The 19,309-nt window shown below is 48.4% G+C and overlaps 1 protein-coding gene across 10 annotated transcripts in view; it reads right to left on the bottom strand.

Moving 5' to 3' along the window:
- Positions 1–2,286: 2,286 nt before the first annotated feature.
- Positions 2,287–19,309, bottom strand: part of SGMS1 (sphingomyelin synthase 1) — a 262,858-nt gene continuing 245,835 nt past the window's right edge. For all 10 annotated transcript variants that reach the window (XM_044239513.1, XM_044239503.1, XM_044239509.1 and 7 more), the window contains 3 exons: positions 8,098–8,251; positions 4,618–4,784; positions 2,287–4,012 (listed from right to left, as the gene is read on the bottom strand). In XM_044239513.1, coding sequence (XP_044095448.1) covers positions 3,833–4,012; positions 4,618–4,784; positions 8,098–8,251 — 501 coding nt within the window. In that variant the 3' untranslated portion in view covers positions 2,287–3,832. The remainder of the gene's footprint in view (positions 4,013–4,617; positions 4,785–8,097; positions 8,252–19,309) is intronic.

Raw genomic sequence — 19,309 nt, 5'->3', positions numbered from 1 at the left:
CATCCATCGACACAGGAACCGGGACACAGGAGTTAGCATACGCCTCTGAATTTGGACCCTCTACTTCTTTAACTTTGAAAAACATGGGAGTCCATCTATCTCGTCAATCTCTGTCTTCAAATCTTTAGTAAACCTGTCCCAAGAATTCTCAAGAGACTCTGAAATCTTGGCACTCATCAACCATGAGGCAATGATGGAATAATGAATGGCTGCGTACTATTCCTGCTGATCAGATGTCACACGTACGCTGTGAATGGTAAACCAGAAAATCTCAAGGGCATCTCTAATCCTGTCACATGCATTTTCTCAATTGCTAGATGCTCAACACTAGTGCCAGGCCAACACTAGAGAACGCAAAGGATTTCCCACATGTGCAACATACACATTAGCTCTTGTGATAAACCCTCCCTCCCTGTCTTCACCAATGGTAAACCATGGCCGCCCGCACTGTCCTTCTGCCACTCTCCACACAATCCCGACCTTCTTGCTCCCTCCTTCCAGTTTCCTGCAACCTCCCTTCACTAAGTGGGTCACTCACAGACCATACCCATCTCTGACCTCAGCGGGCTGGAGTCTGGATCTAGCAGGTTGTTTAATTTTCTTGTGACTTCTACTGAACCAGCAGACAGAGGAGAAGTTCAAGGTCCCGATAAGCAGAATATCAAGTCTGGATTTGCTCAAGATAAGTTTCCTGACCAAAGGGAGAGGAAAAAAAAAAAAAGACTTGTCAGTCAGCATCAGCATCCAACTCTTGGTTTTGGCTTAGGTTGTGATCTCGGGGTCATGAGATCAAGCCCTACATTGGCTTCCACGCTCAGTGGGGAGTCTGTTCAAGATTCTCTCTCCCTCCGCCCCTCCCTGCTGCACACTCTTTGCCTAAAATAATCTTTAAAAAAAAAAGAAGAAAGAATATCAGCATCCAAGGGATCCGAGTAGCATATTCTATACCCTAGTTATGCCAATACCTGGTTGACTTTTCTTTTTTTAAGGTTTTATTTATTTGAGAGAGAGAGAGAGAGATCAAAAGTAGGCAGAGAAGCAGGCAGAGAGAGAGGGGGAAGCAGACTCCCTGCTGAACAGAGAGTCTGATGCGGGCCTTGATCCCAGGACCCTGAGATCATGACCTTAGCTGAAGGCAGAGGCTTAACCCACTGAGCCATCCAGGCGCCCCGCTGGTTGATTGTATAACGAAGGTCAAATGAAAGCTAACAGGGATCCTCATTTTATCTTATAAAGTTTATGAGCTATTGATTACATTTATCAGGTATTTGGGATCCAAATAAACCATTTAGCAGTTAAGAAATCAGTCTCTCAGCTTGTGACGTGAATTTCCTACAATGCGGTTCATAGTAAGAAGTGACCCGCTTGGCTTTACCAGGGTAAGCAATGACTCTCTCACTGCTGACCCTGACCCTATAGAATTTATGAACACTCACAGTATTTGGGGGGAGTACAGGGTGCTGGGGAGAAGGTAGAAACCAGAACTCCAATCAGTACCCTCCTGCAAGATGGGGTAATTACTACTAACCTCATGGTTTTTGTCGGGGTTAACAAGATAATACACGTGAAATGTCCTCCTCGTAAAGAGAGCCAAACAAAGGAGCTACTGTCCAAGAATTCGTCTTAGCAAACGGAAGGACAAAAACACGCATGTCCGCAACCAGACAAGCATTATCAAGTGGACTATGATTCTCTAGAACACGAGATTTCTCTGTCCTTCCTGGATCTACAGATGGGGGAGCCACGGGATACGTCCATTCATGAACCAGGGCGGTCAGGCATGAAGTTCTTTAGTACATAGGTAGGATACAAACCTGTGGTCGTCATTTTTTTTTTAACTACTTGATTCAGGAAGAAAAGATCCAATTTAAACATGTCCCTATACTTCATTTTCATTCCTCAAGTTTCCTTCCCCTTTGATACGCCACACCTGCTTGACAGTCAAGGTCAGGGCAAGGCTGTACCAGCGAAAGACCCATCCCAGAATTCTGGTCAACAGCCCTCCCCAGAGGCCATCCTGCGTTCTGACGGAGCCACACGTCCAGAGCCCCACACAGGAAACCTCATCAGCTTGACGTTGAATTTAACTCACCTTCCATTCTGTCTACGTATGTTTGCAAAGACACGAGTACGCTTTCAGAAACCTTAAGGGGATAGAAACAGAATTGCCACAGGCCCTGTCTCAGAATAAACCCTAGATCCAAAATGCAGCATTTTATCTCTCCTTTAATGACTCTGTCGACGACTTCCAGGAAGGATGTGAACACATGAGAAATAACAGCCATCTATTTTAAGTATCAGGTTTTATTAAAAAGTGCATTTTGATTAATTTATGATCTAGGTAAGCCGTTAAGATATCAGTGTACTCTCTGGAATAATAACTTTACAAATATTTAAAACAAACAAAATTTTAAAAGCCTTTTTTATTTCCTTCACCATTATTGTTTTACAATACAAATATCACCTTGTGAATTCACAAAAAAACCCTACGGAAGATAATTCTGCCGCGTAAAATACAGAATGGATATATATACTTCTTCATTCTTAAAAAACTATTTTGTTCTCCACATTGGCAAGTATAGAAGAGAATACTTCCCCAAACATACTCATGTTGGGAGTAAAACTTCGAGTTACATGCAGTTTCTGCACAAATATATTTTAAAGAAATAGATCTCTGTTTTGTTGTTCACCAACAAAATTGTCAAGAGAGTACAGATAACTAATTTAGAGCTTTCAAGTTTTAGATAAGTGATCATTTTCAAAACTCTCTTTTTAAAAACAAAGTATTCATGGCTGTTTTCATTGTATAGTTAAAATTGAAATACCAAATAGATGATAAAATAATTTAAGTGGTATATGTGTCATTGCCACCTGCTCACAATATGGGAACAGGCTCTGACTTTCTAATTAACTCCTCCATTCTCTAATTCATAGCGATTTAAAAACCATAAGCAGTCTTCTGATTTAATTTAGCTATAAATGCAAAATTTAGTAGTGTATACATACATTTATATTTCCATGGAATATTTTATTTTAAATAAAAACATTTAAGATTGCCTACTGACCATACAATCAAGACAAGAAAGGCACTATAAACATAGACAAATTTCTCTCCCAAGAAGCATTTTTAAATTTTAACTCTCTTCTCTCTGACATGTAAAAATCTTTAAATTTGGTTTTCATAACATTATTTTGAAAAATAAAGTTAGGAAATACTTAGAAAATCGCTTTATAACAGAATCTTTTTTTTTTTTTGCACTTTTTGACACACACTCTCTGCTGATTTTTACAAAACCCAAAGTTACCAGACCTTTCTGTGTCTGTCATTTTTATTTGAATATCGGTGCAACAGGTAGAAAGATTTCAGAATCGAACCCCATTCAGGTACTTAGAAACCTTCATAGAGACATTTGCTAGAAAATGGCTTACAGCCCAATCTTTGGGGCAAGAGATATGAAAAGTATGTTTTCCCAAGAAAATAATACGCTTTATTTCCAGATGTGCCTGGAAAGACCAGAACTGATGATATAAAAGCTTACATTTATGCTGTTGCATCATATACAAAGGAACATGGTGGTTGCAGGTTATGGAAATCCCAAACTTATGAACAGGAAGATGTGTACAGTGCATGATAGGTTAGATTTTCTTTATTGTTGTCCAACGCAGGTCCTTTGGAGAGAAAAAAAGATCACAGTGCTGACCAGGTAACTCAATAGGTTAAGTCAAGGGAACTGCTGAAGGAGAACGGGGTCAGGGAGGTGTGTTCATGGCATCTTCTCTTGTGCAGTTCTAGCACTTCGGACAGCTCCTCGCTTGCCCGCGTCGGGCGCCGTCACGTGTCGCTCACCAAGCGGCTGTACTTGACTTGCCTGCCGAGGTGGACGACCGGCCAAGGGAAGGGCCAATGGTACGAGCGAGGCACGATTCCTTGGACATTCTTTTCAAAGTACTGGAACGGCCTGTACCACCACACCCTAGCCAGGAGGTTCATCTGGGTAGCTTCTTTTAGCACCTGGGAGAAGGACAGGAAACCCAAGTCAGGGGCACGCGCCACTGCCCCAGCCCCAAGAGGAACACACACACTCCTAACCACCCTCCACCTGGAGTCTGGACGGTCCCTTTTCAGGTCGCAAAGGACCCCAGAGCCGCCCCACGTGCCTGGTGCCACATGCACATCGTCACGTGCACTCTGCTACCTGGGCCCCAGCCCAGCAGGAGAACAACGCTAATTGTGCGAGTGCACAGACAACACGGGCCTCATGCCATCTCACAGCCATCAGTGTATCCTCCAGTCAGGGTTTCGGTGACTTTCCTGCGATGGACGTTCTGTACTCAGCTGGAGGGGGGATGGAGACTGGGTGGGCACAGCTGAGACATTTGTCCGGGTTGAGGGGGAAGACGGGGCATTGTGCTGGAAGGACGCCATGTCTGTGGTGTTGCACCCACACCTTCTCTGGTCACTTTTTATATTCCAGTGGGGCGGCATCAGGAAGGACGACCCCACCTGAGATGCCGACCCCTCAGAGAGAGACCAACGCTTGTCTGTAGATGGCACATGCACCACTGGGCCTGGGGGGTGGGCAGGGAGGCTGCGGCCCTATGAGAAGGGACACTCACTTGCTGATTGGCCATCGTGTGGTACCACCAGAAGAGTCTCGTGGTGATGTAGTAGGCCACCACCACGTCCACAGTGTAGTGGTCGTGCGCCAAGAGGATGCAGAAGATCCCAACCACGCTGAGAAGCCAGCAGATCCAGTGGTACCACCAGAGTCGTCGCGGGGAGTCTGCGAAGACAAGACATTCACGGTGGCCCCATTGTCCCAGCGCCGCTAAGGGCACCCACCCCACTACCCAGCAACGTGGACCTCTCCTTCCGGAAACACGTCATGTGGCAGCAAATCTAAGGGCTTTTGCTTCTCTGTAACCAAGGCAAGAATGGCAGCTGCGTATTTCCTGATTTGATCAGACTGTAATTAGTGCTTGCTTTGTATTATCATAAATACAGTTTAAAAGGACAACAGACAGGGGGCGCCTGGATGGCTCAGTGGGTTAAAGCCTCTGCCTTTGACTCAGGTCATGATCCCAGGTCCTGGAATCAAGACCCGCAGGCTCTCTGCTCAGCAGGGAGCCTGCATCCTCTCTCTCTCTCTCTCTCTGCCTCTATGCCTACTTGTGATCTCTGTCAAATAAATAAATTAAATTTTTTTAAAAATCTTAAAAAAAAAAAGAGACAACAGGACGATACATCATGCTCTATCAAAAAAAAAAAAAATCCACCGGCATTTAAGTCAATTTACTTGTGAATAATTTGGAATTAATGCTCTCAAGAAAAATCAATACCATTGGTCCGGAGACCCTTATATGGGGACTAAGCAGTCAGGATTGACAGAACTGTCTTATCTGCTTTCCAAGCTCTGGGACCATCTCCTAACCTGGAGGTCTTTGAGATTTCCATTTCTCAAATGGGAATAAGAAAGGATCCAGATGCCTGGGGATCTGGGTCCAAGTGCCTTCAAGGCAGGGCAGGGTCAGATAAACACCTGTCCATACCCTGATTTGGAAGCCCCCTGGCGGAAGCATCAATATCTCTACAAGTGCAGGCCTTCCAGCCTTGTGTTCTTGAAGCATGGGCTGAAGAGGGTCTGATGTTTTACCCACAAACATCATCTGCACGTGATTCACCCTCCCGACCCAGGGGGAGAAAGTTCACATTTACTGGATTCTTATGGGGTCCACGAACTAGTCCTCCATTTAACCACTATTTACCAAGCATCTTCTATGTGCTTGGGACAGAGATGCTCTAGCTACTGAGATAAACGAACAAAACAGGCAAAGAACCTGCCCTGTGGGCAGATCCCTTCCCAGTATGGAGGAGAGATGATACAAATTAATTACAGTAAATAAGTAAATTATACGTTATGTTAGAAGGTGTGAAATGCCAAGAAAAAATTAAAAAGCTAAACAGGAGAAGCAGGATCAGAAGCAGAGAAGGGGACGGGAGGTTTGCGGCTTTAAACGGAGTGGCTAGGCAGGGGCGGGGGGCTCTATAGTCCAGTCCCAGAAGAATCTGTATTTGCACCCTAACAACACAACAGTTCCTCACGCAACTCTGCTGGAGTCTGTATATGCTGCTTATCTTCATTCCTACCACCTCTCCTCTCCCTCAGCCAGAGAGTGGCTACCAGTAGTTCATTCTCAAGTTGAGGGAACCAAGCATTAGAGAGGTCAAAGGTGGGCAAGGTCACAGAGCTCATGATAGCACCAGGACTCAAAATCCATGATTGTGACACCCGCCCCCCGCCCCCCACCCCCCGGGTCTTCCCAGTCTCCCAACATGGCACCCTGGGTTTCCTTCAAGGATAAGGCTCAGCCTCTACTGCAGTACAACCATCAGGGGGCAGGAGCGCTCCCCCCAAGTGCTTACACCAGGCCTGCCGGCCCCCACTTCCATGGCCGGCTCACTCCCGCACAAGGGCAAGACGGTGCCTTGAGGGTTCGGAACAGAAGCTATGAGAATTGGTCACATGCCAAGAGTAAGTAGAAGAACACCTGTGTTCCCTCTCCCAGTGCCCTGAAGCACATCTCTTGTCCTGTCTTCCCTATCTCAGTTTAAGACCAAAGCAGGCCTAGGGACCTGGGTGGCTCAGCTGGAGAAGTGTCTGCCGTCGCCTCAGGTCACAATTCCAGGTCCTGGAATCCAGCCCCATGTCAGGTTCCTTGCTGGGAGGGGGAGCCTGCTTCTCCCTCTGCCTGCTGCTCTCCCTGCTTGTGTGCTCTCTTTCTCTAATGAATAAAATCTTTAAAAAAAAAAAAAAAAAAAAAAAAAAAAAAAGACCCAAACTGGGCTCGCTCTCAAGCCTTGCCTCTTCAGTGGTTTCCCATGCCCCCAGCCAAGCTTGCTCTCTGCAGGCTCTCTGCTGACCTTTCTCCATTCCCTCCACATCTCACCAACGCCAACACCAAGGGGTTCAGGACACCCCACGTCTTCCCTGGATTATGGCAGCAGCCTGAGCCCCATTTTAGCCCTGCTCTCCAGCCCAGCCCCCTCCACCCACCCTGCACCCGTCCCAGCAGAGGATCCTCCTTCTCTGAGGGAGAAACGGGATGGGATGGCCACTGTGTGTGAGAGAACCAAAGTTCAGACTCCTTCTCGGGGTTTAAGATGCACTCCATGATCTGCTTCCTACTGATCAGTTCATCTGTGGCTTCTCACTGCCACTGCTCTGAATTCTAACCACACCAAGCTCTGAACGGTGCCACACGCTCACTCCCAAGATACGTCCAGACTGCAATGCGTGTGTCCCTCCTCCGAGGTCTGGCAGCCCAGGTCTCCTCACTACTCTTCACGGAAACTGTCTAATGCTCATTAAGAGAGAGTTTTAAACAGTAAAATATTGAGAACACCTGCAGTTTCTACAAGGAGAAAAGTAAATAGCCCGTGGTTCGTTAGGATGAGCCAGAGCCTCATGTCCCACCTACATCGCCGCAGCCAAGACAAGTGGAGAAAGACCAGAGAGGACATAATACCTTCAAGCAGATGTGACAAACCATCAAACCATGACACGCAAGCACCAAAACATGACGGAAACGACAGAGGAAAACAGGAGCGGAAGGAACTAGAGACCATCATCACCTAGTTACCTTCTATTGGCTTTTTAATGTGTGAAACGAAACAAATGGCAAATGCCACTGTTTATTAAGTCTGAGCAGTGGATGGGGGCATAGTATTATTTTTTCTATGTCTCAAAATATTTTAAGTACTTTTTTAAAGGGAATTTTGCATTCAATGCCTGCCTCAGGTAGTGTCCTGAGCCCACGGTTTCTATGGGGGACGTCCCTGCGCTTAGCAGGGAGCCAGGACCTTGAGAATGTCCAACCCAGCCCAACACTGGCTGCCTGTGGTCCCAGGAAGATGTCCTTCTGGCTCCTTCCAGCAGCTGGAATGCACCCCCAATGCTACTCTGACACCTGAGGGAACAAGTCACCCCCTCCACACACAGACAGGTCACTCTGGGGGCCACTGTGGGGACACGAGGGGCTGGCCTCCCACAGGAGACTCGACAGAGACCAGGGGAGATGGCAGGGGTCATGACTTACACTCTTTGATAAATAAGTAGGTGAGCGTGAGCATGACGGTGTGCCCGCTGTACAGGTAGTCCCCACACATGTTGTGGGAGCCGGTGATGGACAGGCCGCCGCCGGCGATGAGCTTCATGATTCTCCGCAGCTGCGCTTCCCAGTCTCCAAAGAGCTGGTGGGAGAAGAGAAAACAAGACTCGTTACTGGTCTGCATGGAAGTGTACCATGATGGCTACTGTCAGGAATTAGGCTTTGTGACACGGTTATTTCTAGTCAGAAATACGGGATATGGTCTCTGGCTTTGTTCTCCTGGCACAACCTTGGGAATTTCCTGACATCAAGGTGTCTTTCTTCGGTGACTCCCCACAAGCCCCTTTCTGCACATCAGCGTGCACATCAACGGGGTGACTCCAAGCCCCCCAGAAGGGGGGCTGGACGCCAGCAGAGCCGACCAGACCACCAGGGGGCTGGACCTCTGAGGAGCGGGGAGGGGCTGGAGGCGGAGTTGGTCACCCATGGCCAACGGCCTCCTCCACCCAGCTTACAGAATGAAGCCTCTACAAAAACCCAGAAGATGACGGTTCAGAGAGTTTCCAGGTTGGTGAGGAGTCAAGACATAGGAGTCTGGGGGGAGCGGTGCATCCAGACAGAGTGCAGAAGCTCTGAACCCCTTCCCATACACTTCGCCCAGAGCATCCTAAGTCACATTCTCTTAAAACACACTGGAAATCCGGTTAAGTTAACATGTTCTCCTGAGCCTGTGAGCAATGTTTAGCAAATTAATCAAACCAGAGGACAGGGTCCCCGGAACCTCCAATGTATAGCTGAGGGGTCAGAAGCCCCAGGGACAGCCCAGACTTGGGACAGGTGTCTGAAGCAGGAGGCGGGGACAGTCAGTGTGACACGGAGCTCTGAGCCTCTGGGACCTGATGCTAACCTCGGGGAGGCAACTTCGGCATTCATTCCCCCACCTCTGGTCACAGAAGTGCCCAGTGTGGGTGCTGAGAACAGAGGAGACACCCAGGAGTGTCCTGCCTTCAGGAGCTCACACCAAGGGACACAAGACCCCCCCGTGAAGTCTGCTGCTCAACGTCCGCTGTTCTTCAGACAACACTCAGGAGGGGTACGGGCCTTGGGATGAACCAAGTGGCTTCAGAACATTCCTTAGAAGCTACTAGCACTTTCTACAGCACATTTCAGCAGATGCTAACCCAACTTTCAAAATCACACTGACAGAGGGAGAGTCACTGACGGATATACTAACAAAAACATCTGCGAAAACTTCCGGTACTTGGCTTGGGGACAAATGTTCCACTCACTTAGCGGGAGCGCTGGAGAATGGAGCCGTCACATGCAAGAAGACTTTGGTTTACGATACTCGGTGGCCCAATGGAGACACGGGACTGAGGTGGACATGCGTTCAGTCTCACGTAACGTGGGTAGAACTGCACGTTCTTCCCTTTCCGTGAGAGTGAGAAGGGTTCACACAACCCACCCGTCTCCGGCACACATCTGGGCCGCACACGGGAGTTGTCAGTGGCTTCAACGACTCACTGCAATTTTTATTTGCTCTGTCGAATGAAATGTGTGCCTGCCTGTATTTTATGCTTGTCAGCACACTTTTTAAAAGTCTGGTTAGTTGCCCAATTTGATCACCATGATCTTTTCCAGCATTTCACTGATGGTATTCCAGACTTTGGGAAATACGTGCTTTATTACAATTTCCCTTTAACAACATGTATCCGGATTTCGAGTTAGGAGGGCAGGTCGAACACACCACACAGAAGGTATGGATTTCCACATCCAGAAGGTTAATGAATGTGCAGCTCGAGAGCAGCAAACAGACCTACCGCAGGAGACCCTAATGCCTCCAGAAGTTAAAAACAAGCTTCAAGCAAGCACCAGGAGTTAGGCTTTTCCCAAAACAATACTGGAGAACAGAAGGCTCTGGAAGAATGCCCCCAAATTCTGGGGGACAATGATTTCCAACTTAGAATCCTACACCCAGCCATATTATTAAGTGGCCTTACAGTGAAGGATAAATCAAAGCCGTTTGAGCACACACAAGATTTCATAGTATCTACCACCTACGGACTCTTGTTTTCAGGGAATTACAAAGATATGCTTGGTAAAGCAAAGGAGTAAACGCAGAAAAAAGAAGAGACAGGACCTGCTGGAACGCCAATGAGGGGAGAGCCGAGGGGTTGTGAGCACGGACAGCACAGGGGGCGGAACGGGAGAGTCATCCTTGGGGAGGCGACACCAACAGAGTGTTGTCGACCCCTGCCTCCAACAGCCCTGAATGAAGAGCCCCCACGTGGCAATGACTGTGCACACAGACCACTAAGAAAACAAGAAGCAAGATAATCAGTAACACTACAGGGAACAGAAAGTGGGCAGAAAAGTAATTACAGGAACCGCGTAAGTAGCCAACAAAGAGCATTTACACACGAACAGTGCAAGCACCGATTGAGTATGGAGCTAAACCGGGCGAGGAAGCTAGGGGCGCCTGGGTGGCTCAGCGGGTAATCCTCTGCCTTCTGCTCAGGTCACCATCTCAGGGTCCTGGGATTGAGTCCCGCATCAGGCTCTCTGCTCAGCGGGGAGCCCATTTCCTCCTCTCTCTCTCTGCCTGCCTCACTGCCTGCTTGTGATCTCTGTCTGTCAAATAATTTTAAAAAAAAGAAAAAGAAAAGGAAAAAAAAAAGAAGAAGAGAAAACTAGATGGGGAAGAGGGGACAGAAGTGTGACGGCCCGTGAGGGGACAGGGCAGGGCAGAAAAGGCGCCAAACTGGGGCTGGGACCCCGAGGAACCTCAGTGCCGGCCTTCCCCATAGGTCAGTTAAGATTGCCACCAGAAAAACAAACAGAACTGCCATGTCACTTACACGCGCACACACACATGCACATACACACCTGTAAGAGTGAAAAAACATGAAGGTAACCATTACCAGATTCAGTTAAACGAGCTGCAAGTGCGTTAGGAACACGGGCTGGAGTTGGGTCAGGGTTGGGGGGCGGCTAATGTTTTTCCTAACAACTTCTACAGAACCATTTTATATTTTAGATTATATACATGTATAAACATGCTGACATTTTTTTAAAGTTTAGATTGAAAGTTTGGCCCAGTTCTGTTGCAACAATGGATAAAGAGGAGAATGATGGCCAAAAAAGCTTAGGCAGCTTTTCATTTTATATTATTTTAGCCTGTCCTTCTAAAACTCTGTTTGCTACACTAGAAATCCTGTTTTCAGGTACCATCACCCCATAATGTGCCTTCCCGTTTTAGCATGAAAATATTTGTGGGGAACCTATACGTGTAGGGAAGAGGGAGACATTATAAGTAAAACATAACACCATGAAGAAAAAAAAAAAACAAATTAATGCTGCATTTCTTACAAGTGCCCTTAAAACTCCTAGGCTTTCTTTTAAAACTATCCTTTCATGTCGGTCAAGTCTCTGTGAGAGGGCTAGTCTCTTTTAAGCTTAGTGGGCAACAGGAAAAGAAGACAGGTGGTTATAGCCATCATTAAAAAAATTTTAATGATGTTTAAAAAAGCAAACTAAAAAACAAACTGCAAAACAACGGCAGCAGAAACAAGTTACCATCTTTTCCCTGTGCATCACACACATAAATCAAGTGAGAATCAGACTGGCGGGAAACACAGTTATCAGTGGACAAAGGGGTATGAGCCGCTAAAGGCAGATAAGTCTGTCAAACAAACAAATACAAATGGGCAATAATGGGAGCTCACTGTTCCCGTGCCAAGTTAGCGAAGCTCACAGAAGCCGGCCACTGCGGGGGCAGGCACAGGGTCACCCACTTCAGATGGGTGGGTTAAGAGGAGGGGACACGCTGGCTGGGGCTGCCGGGGGCTCATGGGAGCAGGCAGATGGGGCTCACCTGCCACTCAGCAGTGTGAGCCCCGGGGGCTGGATCAGTCTAAGCCACAACCTCCTCACCCACAGCCTGGGGACTCACAGCTTTATTATGATTGACGAAGTCTCCCACAAAACTCATCATCGTATCCACCAGCAACCTGAACGGCACGGCCTGGGAGCCCCATACACGGCTTCTAGGAGTCTGCCTCCAAGATACGACCTCAAACAGGAGAGAAAGCTTTACGCACAAACACTGTGATACTATTTATAAAAGCAACAAACTGGAAATAATCCACCCAGTAAAAGCTATTAACTAGCTGTCCCCTGGCTAGTCCAAGCCCAGGCCCCGCCCATTCTGAAAACACCAGGAGTCCCAGGAAATAACTCTGGGATAAACGAAAATGTACAGAATCTCTGGGGATGCACTGGGCTCGCACTACAGGGACTCAAAGGCACTGAACTAGGCTGTACTTTTTTTTTTTTTTAAGATCTTTTATTTTTCATTTGAGAGTGAGGGAACACGCGTGAGCAGAAGTGGCAGGCACAGGGACAGGAAGGAGCAGACTCCCCGCTGAGCGGGGTTGATCCTAGGACCCTGGGATCATGACCTGAGACAAAGGCAGACACTCAATGGACTGAGCCACCCAGGCACCCCTGTAACTGCTTAATAAGTAATGAAAGAGTTAAGTTTACAATGCCTGTCAGTAGGTGTATTTCATAAACATTTTCTCCTATTGAGGACAGCACAAGACATTTGGGATAATCAACTATGTTTTTTTAAAAAGTCTAGAATGCACATTCCATACGTTCACAGATTTGCAGGGAAGATGGTAGGAGTCCTTCCAGTCTCTGTCCCCGAGGGACTTCTACTCCTGCTCCTTGGGCTGGAAAGAGACGGACTGTTTTGGAAGTCTGCCGTTCTGTGGTTCAGGTGGCCTTGGCGTGCAGGCGGGACATATGGGAGGAAAAAATAGGAAACTCATGGCTTATCCCTCCCACTTCTCATTTTGGTTTCCTTCCCCAGTCTGCCTGCTACTATCTTTCAGAGTCCTCAAAACACTGCTCCGTACATTCTGCCTAGTGGTTTTGACTTGGATTCCGGGGGAAGTGTGGAGTGTGCGCCACCACGGGTCTGGCTATAACACCCCCCTCCCCATAAGAAGGCTTCTGAATGTTCACTTATGAAAGCAGAGACGTTCGATAGGACAGTCACATGATCACTTTCTTAGTGGACACTACAAAGCTATGAAAGGAAATCTCAGATCTATACCACTACATGAATTATGGTCTCCTAGGGACAGAGAAAGGTCAGTTTTTGGTAAAAATCAAGCTATTTTCTTCAGTATCTAATGAATGGCTCACAAATTAAGTAAGCTGGCCAAATGCTTAAGCAAGAACAAGGCAATGAAAGAAAGCCTAGGCAGGAGAGGCTTCTTACCAACACAGACCACTAGAGCACAGTTAGAAACCGGGGAGCCTTTGGTTTGTAAAAACAAACAAAAACATAAACCCCCCCACAAAACCCAGTGTTCTCTTCAGTGCCGAGTAACACAGCACACTGACGGTAACTCGGGTTTGCAGATGGCCTGGCGGACTGCATGTGGAGAGCAGGGACACGCACCGAGCTTCACCCACTACCGGCCCCAGAGGGGAAACCTGGAGCCAAATCCCATCCAACCACGCTGCAGAGATCAGTGTGGCTTTGGTACAACTGTGATGAAGGGTTAAAGGTGAGCCGTGGAGCAGACATTTTTCCATGTATCCTCCCCGCCCCTTCCCCAGCAGCCCTGGGAGGTCAGCACAGCTGGTCCTATTCCCTGGCTGCTCAGAGCTGGGGCTGGGAAGGGGACCCAAGGTCCCGGACACCATCTGCGAACCCTCTGGAACACTGCACCCCACCCACACCCTGCCGGGCCACCTCCATCTCCCCAGCTTGCACCAACCAGGACCTGGATCTACATGAAGTAACTTCCTGGAGCAGCCTGGGACCTCACAGAGGTGACATCCTGCTGTCACGCCCCACTCAACAGTCACAACCAGGCAGCTCTCTCCCCAAGTACACATTCATTCATTCAGTGAATCCACCTGCTATCACCCTGAAGAACAACCTCACCGCCACACAGAAATCTATCTGTGGGCAGAGAGCTGCTCGGAAACAGGCAGACGGCACTCCGCACCCACTGAGGAACAGAGGGACCCTGGAACTCCACGTCCAACCTGCCCTGGGCAGCCTGCCACAGAGAGGCACACACTCCGTGCTGCCCTCACGGGACAGGGACTGTGTTCACGAGCAGGACGGATGCTCTGGGAACCACAGCAGCCACAACATTTCATACCTGTGCCTCTCACCAGCTCTCAGACCTTCTCATTCTCGCCTGTCAGGGAGTGGTGGGGTGGTTTTAAGTTAGAAAACATATCAGCTTTCGCTTGTACAGAGACTCCAACTTTACGACAGTTTTCCCATGAATTCTCTCGTCCTCTTCTCCCAAGGCTGTCAGGTGGTTGGTGCGGAAGTTATGTCCATTTTACAGATAAGCAAATAAAGAGAGAGGCTCTTTCTCCGTTTCATGCAGTGAGTCGCCCGGGATCAGATCCAGATCCTTCCTCTCATCCCAGCAAGCCTGCCTCTGCGTCCCAACAGAGAGCCTGCTGTTGCTGCAAACGCCTGGGCAAGTGACGGAGGCCAGGCTGCTGCCGTTCTCCCGAAATCCATCCGCTTCACACGCATCACTGAGATGCAGGTGCACACCACTATTTGGTAATGATCCGCCCTCCCCGGCCCCTCCCCCGGACCCAACCACTGAGTGGGTTTTTTGTTTTTTTTTCCTTTTAAAAAACTCCCCCATTCCTACAGATGTTATTCTCAGGGAACTCTTTCCTGCACCAATGATGCATTTCCCACCTCCTCAAACAAGGTGCTCCCACCTGGACTTGAACTCGGCTTGCTCTGCTCTGCCCCATGTTGGAGCAAAGCTCTAAGTGCTCCAAGGGTCTCCGAGTCTGCTGTCAGGGAGCAGCGAGGAGCGCACAGCCCACCCAAGACACAGGTCAGGCTAGAGCGTCCAGGGGCTCTGGACAAACGCTCTGCCCATTCTAGCTTCCCATTTCTCCCACCTAGGGGGTGGCAAGAACCACCCCCCCTCTCCTCGCCCTCAGCCCTCACCACCCAAAGTGACTGCTGACATCATCAAGCGCTATCCTATCTGACGGCAGCACCCCAAGCCCTTCAGGGAGTGCTCCGTGCCTGGTAGCCAGCATGGGAAACCGGGACGTGCTCCCCGAACACGCGGCCCTCCCAGATTCTCACCCTGGGTTACGAGAAGCTTTTCTGAACCCCTCCTCCACGTGGGAACTACCTCATTCCTGAGAAGATTTTGTCTCACCCACAAATATCATATTCACGTCGACTGGTCTGAAGTACAGAGATTTCACTGCAAACATCCTCTTCGAACTCATATATGCAAGTTTAAAAACGGCTTTTCCCTCCATTAAACCGCGAAGGAGTTAGCTCCCTGCAACCTCTCCGCTATCAAAGGCATCCATCCACTCTTCCACTAGACTGGCTTTTTTATTTGGGGGAGGGATGTATCTACAATTATCAGCCATGAAACACTAATCCCCAACCAGCTTCCCTTACCCTCAGCCCCCGAGTAAAACCTTTAATATTTTTTTCATGGCCTCTCGTAAGGTGACTTATCAAAGCTTCACGAAATCTCAAAGTTGGCTATGGATTTCCATTCATCCAAATTCCTACCTGTCCCGTTAAAGAAATCCAGCACTGTAGAAAGGCATGATTACCTCTTTAACAAAATTATCTTTGCTTCTAGTGTGGAGAGATCCTTTCATCCTACCTGTTCATAAAGTAAAAATTTAAAAAAAATTTAAATTTAAATGTAATTTAAAAAATTTAAAAGAGCTCCCTCAGATTTTAGGGAACTTCTGGATCTACAGGGTACAGATCTTCCTCGACTTGATGGTGTCAAAGCCCAACAAACCTATAGTGAGTTGAAAATAACCTAAGTCAAAAATACATTACATAACCAACCCAGTAAAGCTCATGGCTCAGCCTTGCTGACTTTATTTTAGATTTAGTTTAAATTTTTTTTGAATTAATTAATTAGAGATCAAGAACAAGAGGAGGGAGGGGGAGAGGGAGAAGCAGACACCCCACTGAGCAGGGAGTCCAACGTGGGACTTGATCCTGGGACCCCAGGATCGTGACGTGAGCTGAAGGCAGAGGCTTCACCGACTAAGCCCTGCTAACTTTAAACATGCTCAAAACGCTCATGTTAGCCTACTGTTGGGCAAAACCATCTAACACGAAGCCCAGTTTATGACTAAGTGTTGACTGCCTCATGCACGACACTGAAGATGGTCCCCTGGCGAGGAGCAGAGTGGCTGCCCAGGCACCACGGCTCCAGCCTCACCAGAAAGGACTGCCAGCCCAGGAAATGACATGCATTTCACGCAAGCTGAGGCACGGCTTCCACTGAATGACATGGCTTTCCCAGCACCACAAGCATAGAGCCACCGTGGGTGGGCATTGTCTGTACAACGAACGGCCCCAGACCCTTCACTTGGACTCATCAATTATCAGCATTTTGTCACATTGGCTTTCTTTTCCCTCTCCTCTCTCCTGGACCAGGTGAGGACATGCTGGATATACCAGGATGCTTCACCCCATATGTAAAAGCAAGGACGTCATCTTCCATGGCCACAGGCCTCAACGTGTAACAAGGAGGCCAGAGGACCGCAGTCTGCAGACATCCTGACTCAGGCTCCCGAAGGTCTCAGCCCGTCCTTCAAAGCATCTACACCCTGATCCAGGGTCCAGCCAGAGAACCCATCTCAGGGCTCCTTGACATGGCCTTTGCTTTTAGACTCTGATATTTTCGAAGAGTCCAGTCTAGTTTCTTTATAGAATGCCCCGTGATTTGGTTTCATTGGATTATTTCTTTGTGCTCAAGGCCAAGTTGATGTGGCTGGCAAGACTATTACAGAAATGGTGGGTCCTCCTTAGCATATCGCATTGAAAAGAATCTGATACCATTTGCCTGCGACTGGTTTGGTCACTTGGCTGTGGGAGCACCTGCCAGATTTCCCCACTATCCCTCTATAATTAATCAGCAATTTGTGTGTGTTAGAGCTCGATGCAGGGCTTGATCCCAGGACCCTGAGATAATGACCTGAGCTGAAGGCAAAGGCTTTAACCCACTGAGCCACCCAGGCACCCTAATTTGTGTTTTTCTTAATGTATGTAAATATGATGCCTCCAACCTTTGACCCAATGGCCTTGGCACCCATTCTTGGTTCCTGCTGGAATTACTACTGTAGTCACTGCGAATAGTAATTCTCTGTTTCTACTATTTCTTTTCCATCTAGGAGCTGCCCTTAACACTAATTTTTAAAAGGTTTTTTACTAATGTATTATAATCAATTACTGCCATTATCTCATGAGGATCCTCCAACCGTCTCAAAGTTGGCCGGTGGGAACCTGCCCAGGAGGAAATATGGCTTCTGGGCAAACGCCTGGGCTGGTGGTGTCCAGGCAGCTCCAGCGCCCCTCCCTCAGGATGCAGGTCCCGCCATCCACCCACCTGCGGGTGACACACGGGTAGTGCTTCACAGAAATGTCCACACTACCACCTCCGAGGCTCCTGAATGCCTACTGGACGCTTTCTGACTCTGATGACCTCCTCACATGTGATGGCTGCTGCCATGTTGGAAACCTCTGTCCCCTGCCCCACATCCCCCAGACACAGCCCTCTCTGCTCTGTCCGCAACCCCATGCCAGTGCAGCCTCATCTGCCTCCCTCACACACACAACAGAGAAGCAGCCCAGCTCCTTGCTGCACTGCTTGAGAACCCGTGGTACCTGGGGGGCAACAGGCCAGTGGAGCATCCCTGAACCGATGCCATCTCTCCCTCCCACCCTGGCTCCCTCAGGAAGACTGAATCCAACAGTGCAACAGGGATCACATGTGGCAGGGAACAGGAACACAGGATTTGGCATCACTGAGGGTCCTCCATCCTCCCTCCGGTGTCCTTCCCATAATGTGCAGGGGTTCTTCTAAGGGACACACGTGACCCCAACCTCCTCTTTCTCCTCCTCCAATCGCTCCTGGCTTCCTGCAGCCTACAACTTACTAAGGGTGACAAGACCCTTTCAAGTTTGCCCACATGCCTCTCTGGCTTTAGCTCTGGCCACTCGCCACAGAGTCCCACACCAGGGTCACTCCCTTCCCTTGACCCCCTCTACACCCTTCCTGTTCTCCCCACTCCTCTACTCAACTCCCCCCAGCAAACTCCTGCTCGTCCCTCTGAGATCTGGCTCAGAGGGCATCCCCTCGGCACAGCCAACACTCAGAGGTGTCTGCCACTTTCCGGGGGTGGCCACATGTGGTCACGGGCAGGGCTCGGCAAGTCAGAGCGATCTGCTAGGTCACGGGTCTGTCATGGCATCTGGGTGCCCAGGAGGGGGACACCTATGGTATCAAAATCTGTGGATCCTCAAAATTGACCCCACATAGGGCAGATTCTCTAGAAATACTCGCTCAGGAGATAATCAACCTGCTTGGGCATCATCTACAATCTCCCTGCCGTCTGGGAGAGTGAGTCCCCCTGGTGATGGCCCTTCACTAAAACCATTTGGGGGTGCCAGGGTGGCTCAGATGGTTAAGCATCAGACTCTTGACTTCAGCTCAGGTCATGACCTCAGGGTCGGGAGATCGAGCCCTGCATCAGGTGCTGCACTGGGCATGGAGCCTGAGAGTCAGGAAAAAAAACAAAAAAACATTTAGAAAGTTGGGGTGCCTCGGTGGCTCAGTGGGTTAAGCCTCTGCCTTCTGCTCGGGTCATGATCTCAGGGTCCTGGGATTGAGTTCCGCATCAGGCTCCCTACTCAGTGGGGAGCCTGCTTCCCCCCTACAGCTCTCTCGGTCTCTGTCTCTCTCTCAAATGAGTAAATAAAATCTTAAAAAAAAAATTTAGAAACTTGAAGGTTTATAAAATCAGGTAAAACTGTATGAACCAAGTGTAAACTATAAGGAAACAGGAATAACTGTACAACTAGCACAATGAGAAATGCGGAAGACAAATGTACACAAAGGACAAATATACAGAAGCATCAACAGTAAACAGGGCCAGGAGTGATGGTAAAAATTTTCCTCTTTTTATATTTTTTCACTGTATCTATAATAAATCCGTAGTTTCTTTAAAATGGAAAAAATAATCTTTTTAAGAAACAGAAAAAATGATTTCACATATTTCTATTTATTTTTGCCCCTGAATAAAGGAAGAGAATTGTGGAGAGAGACAGAGGAAGGTGAAGAAGAGGTCTGGGAGGGGG

The sequence above is a fragment of the Neovison vison genome, chromosome 2 (genome assembly GCF_020171115.1).
Source record: "Neovison vison isolate M4711 chromosome 2, ASM_NN_V1, whole genome shotgun sequence".
NCBI lineage: Eukaryota > Metazoa > Chordata > Mammalia > Carnivora > Mustelidae > Neogale > Neogale vison.
This window is presented reverse-complemented; position numbering and strand designations above follow the sequence as displayed.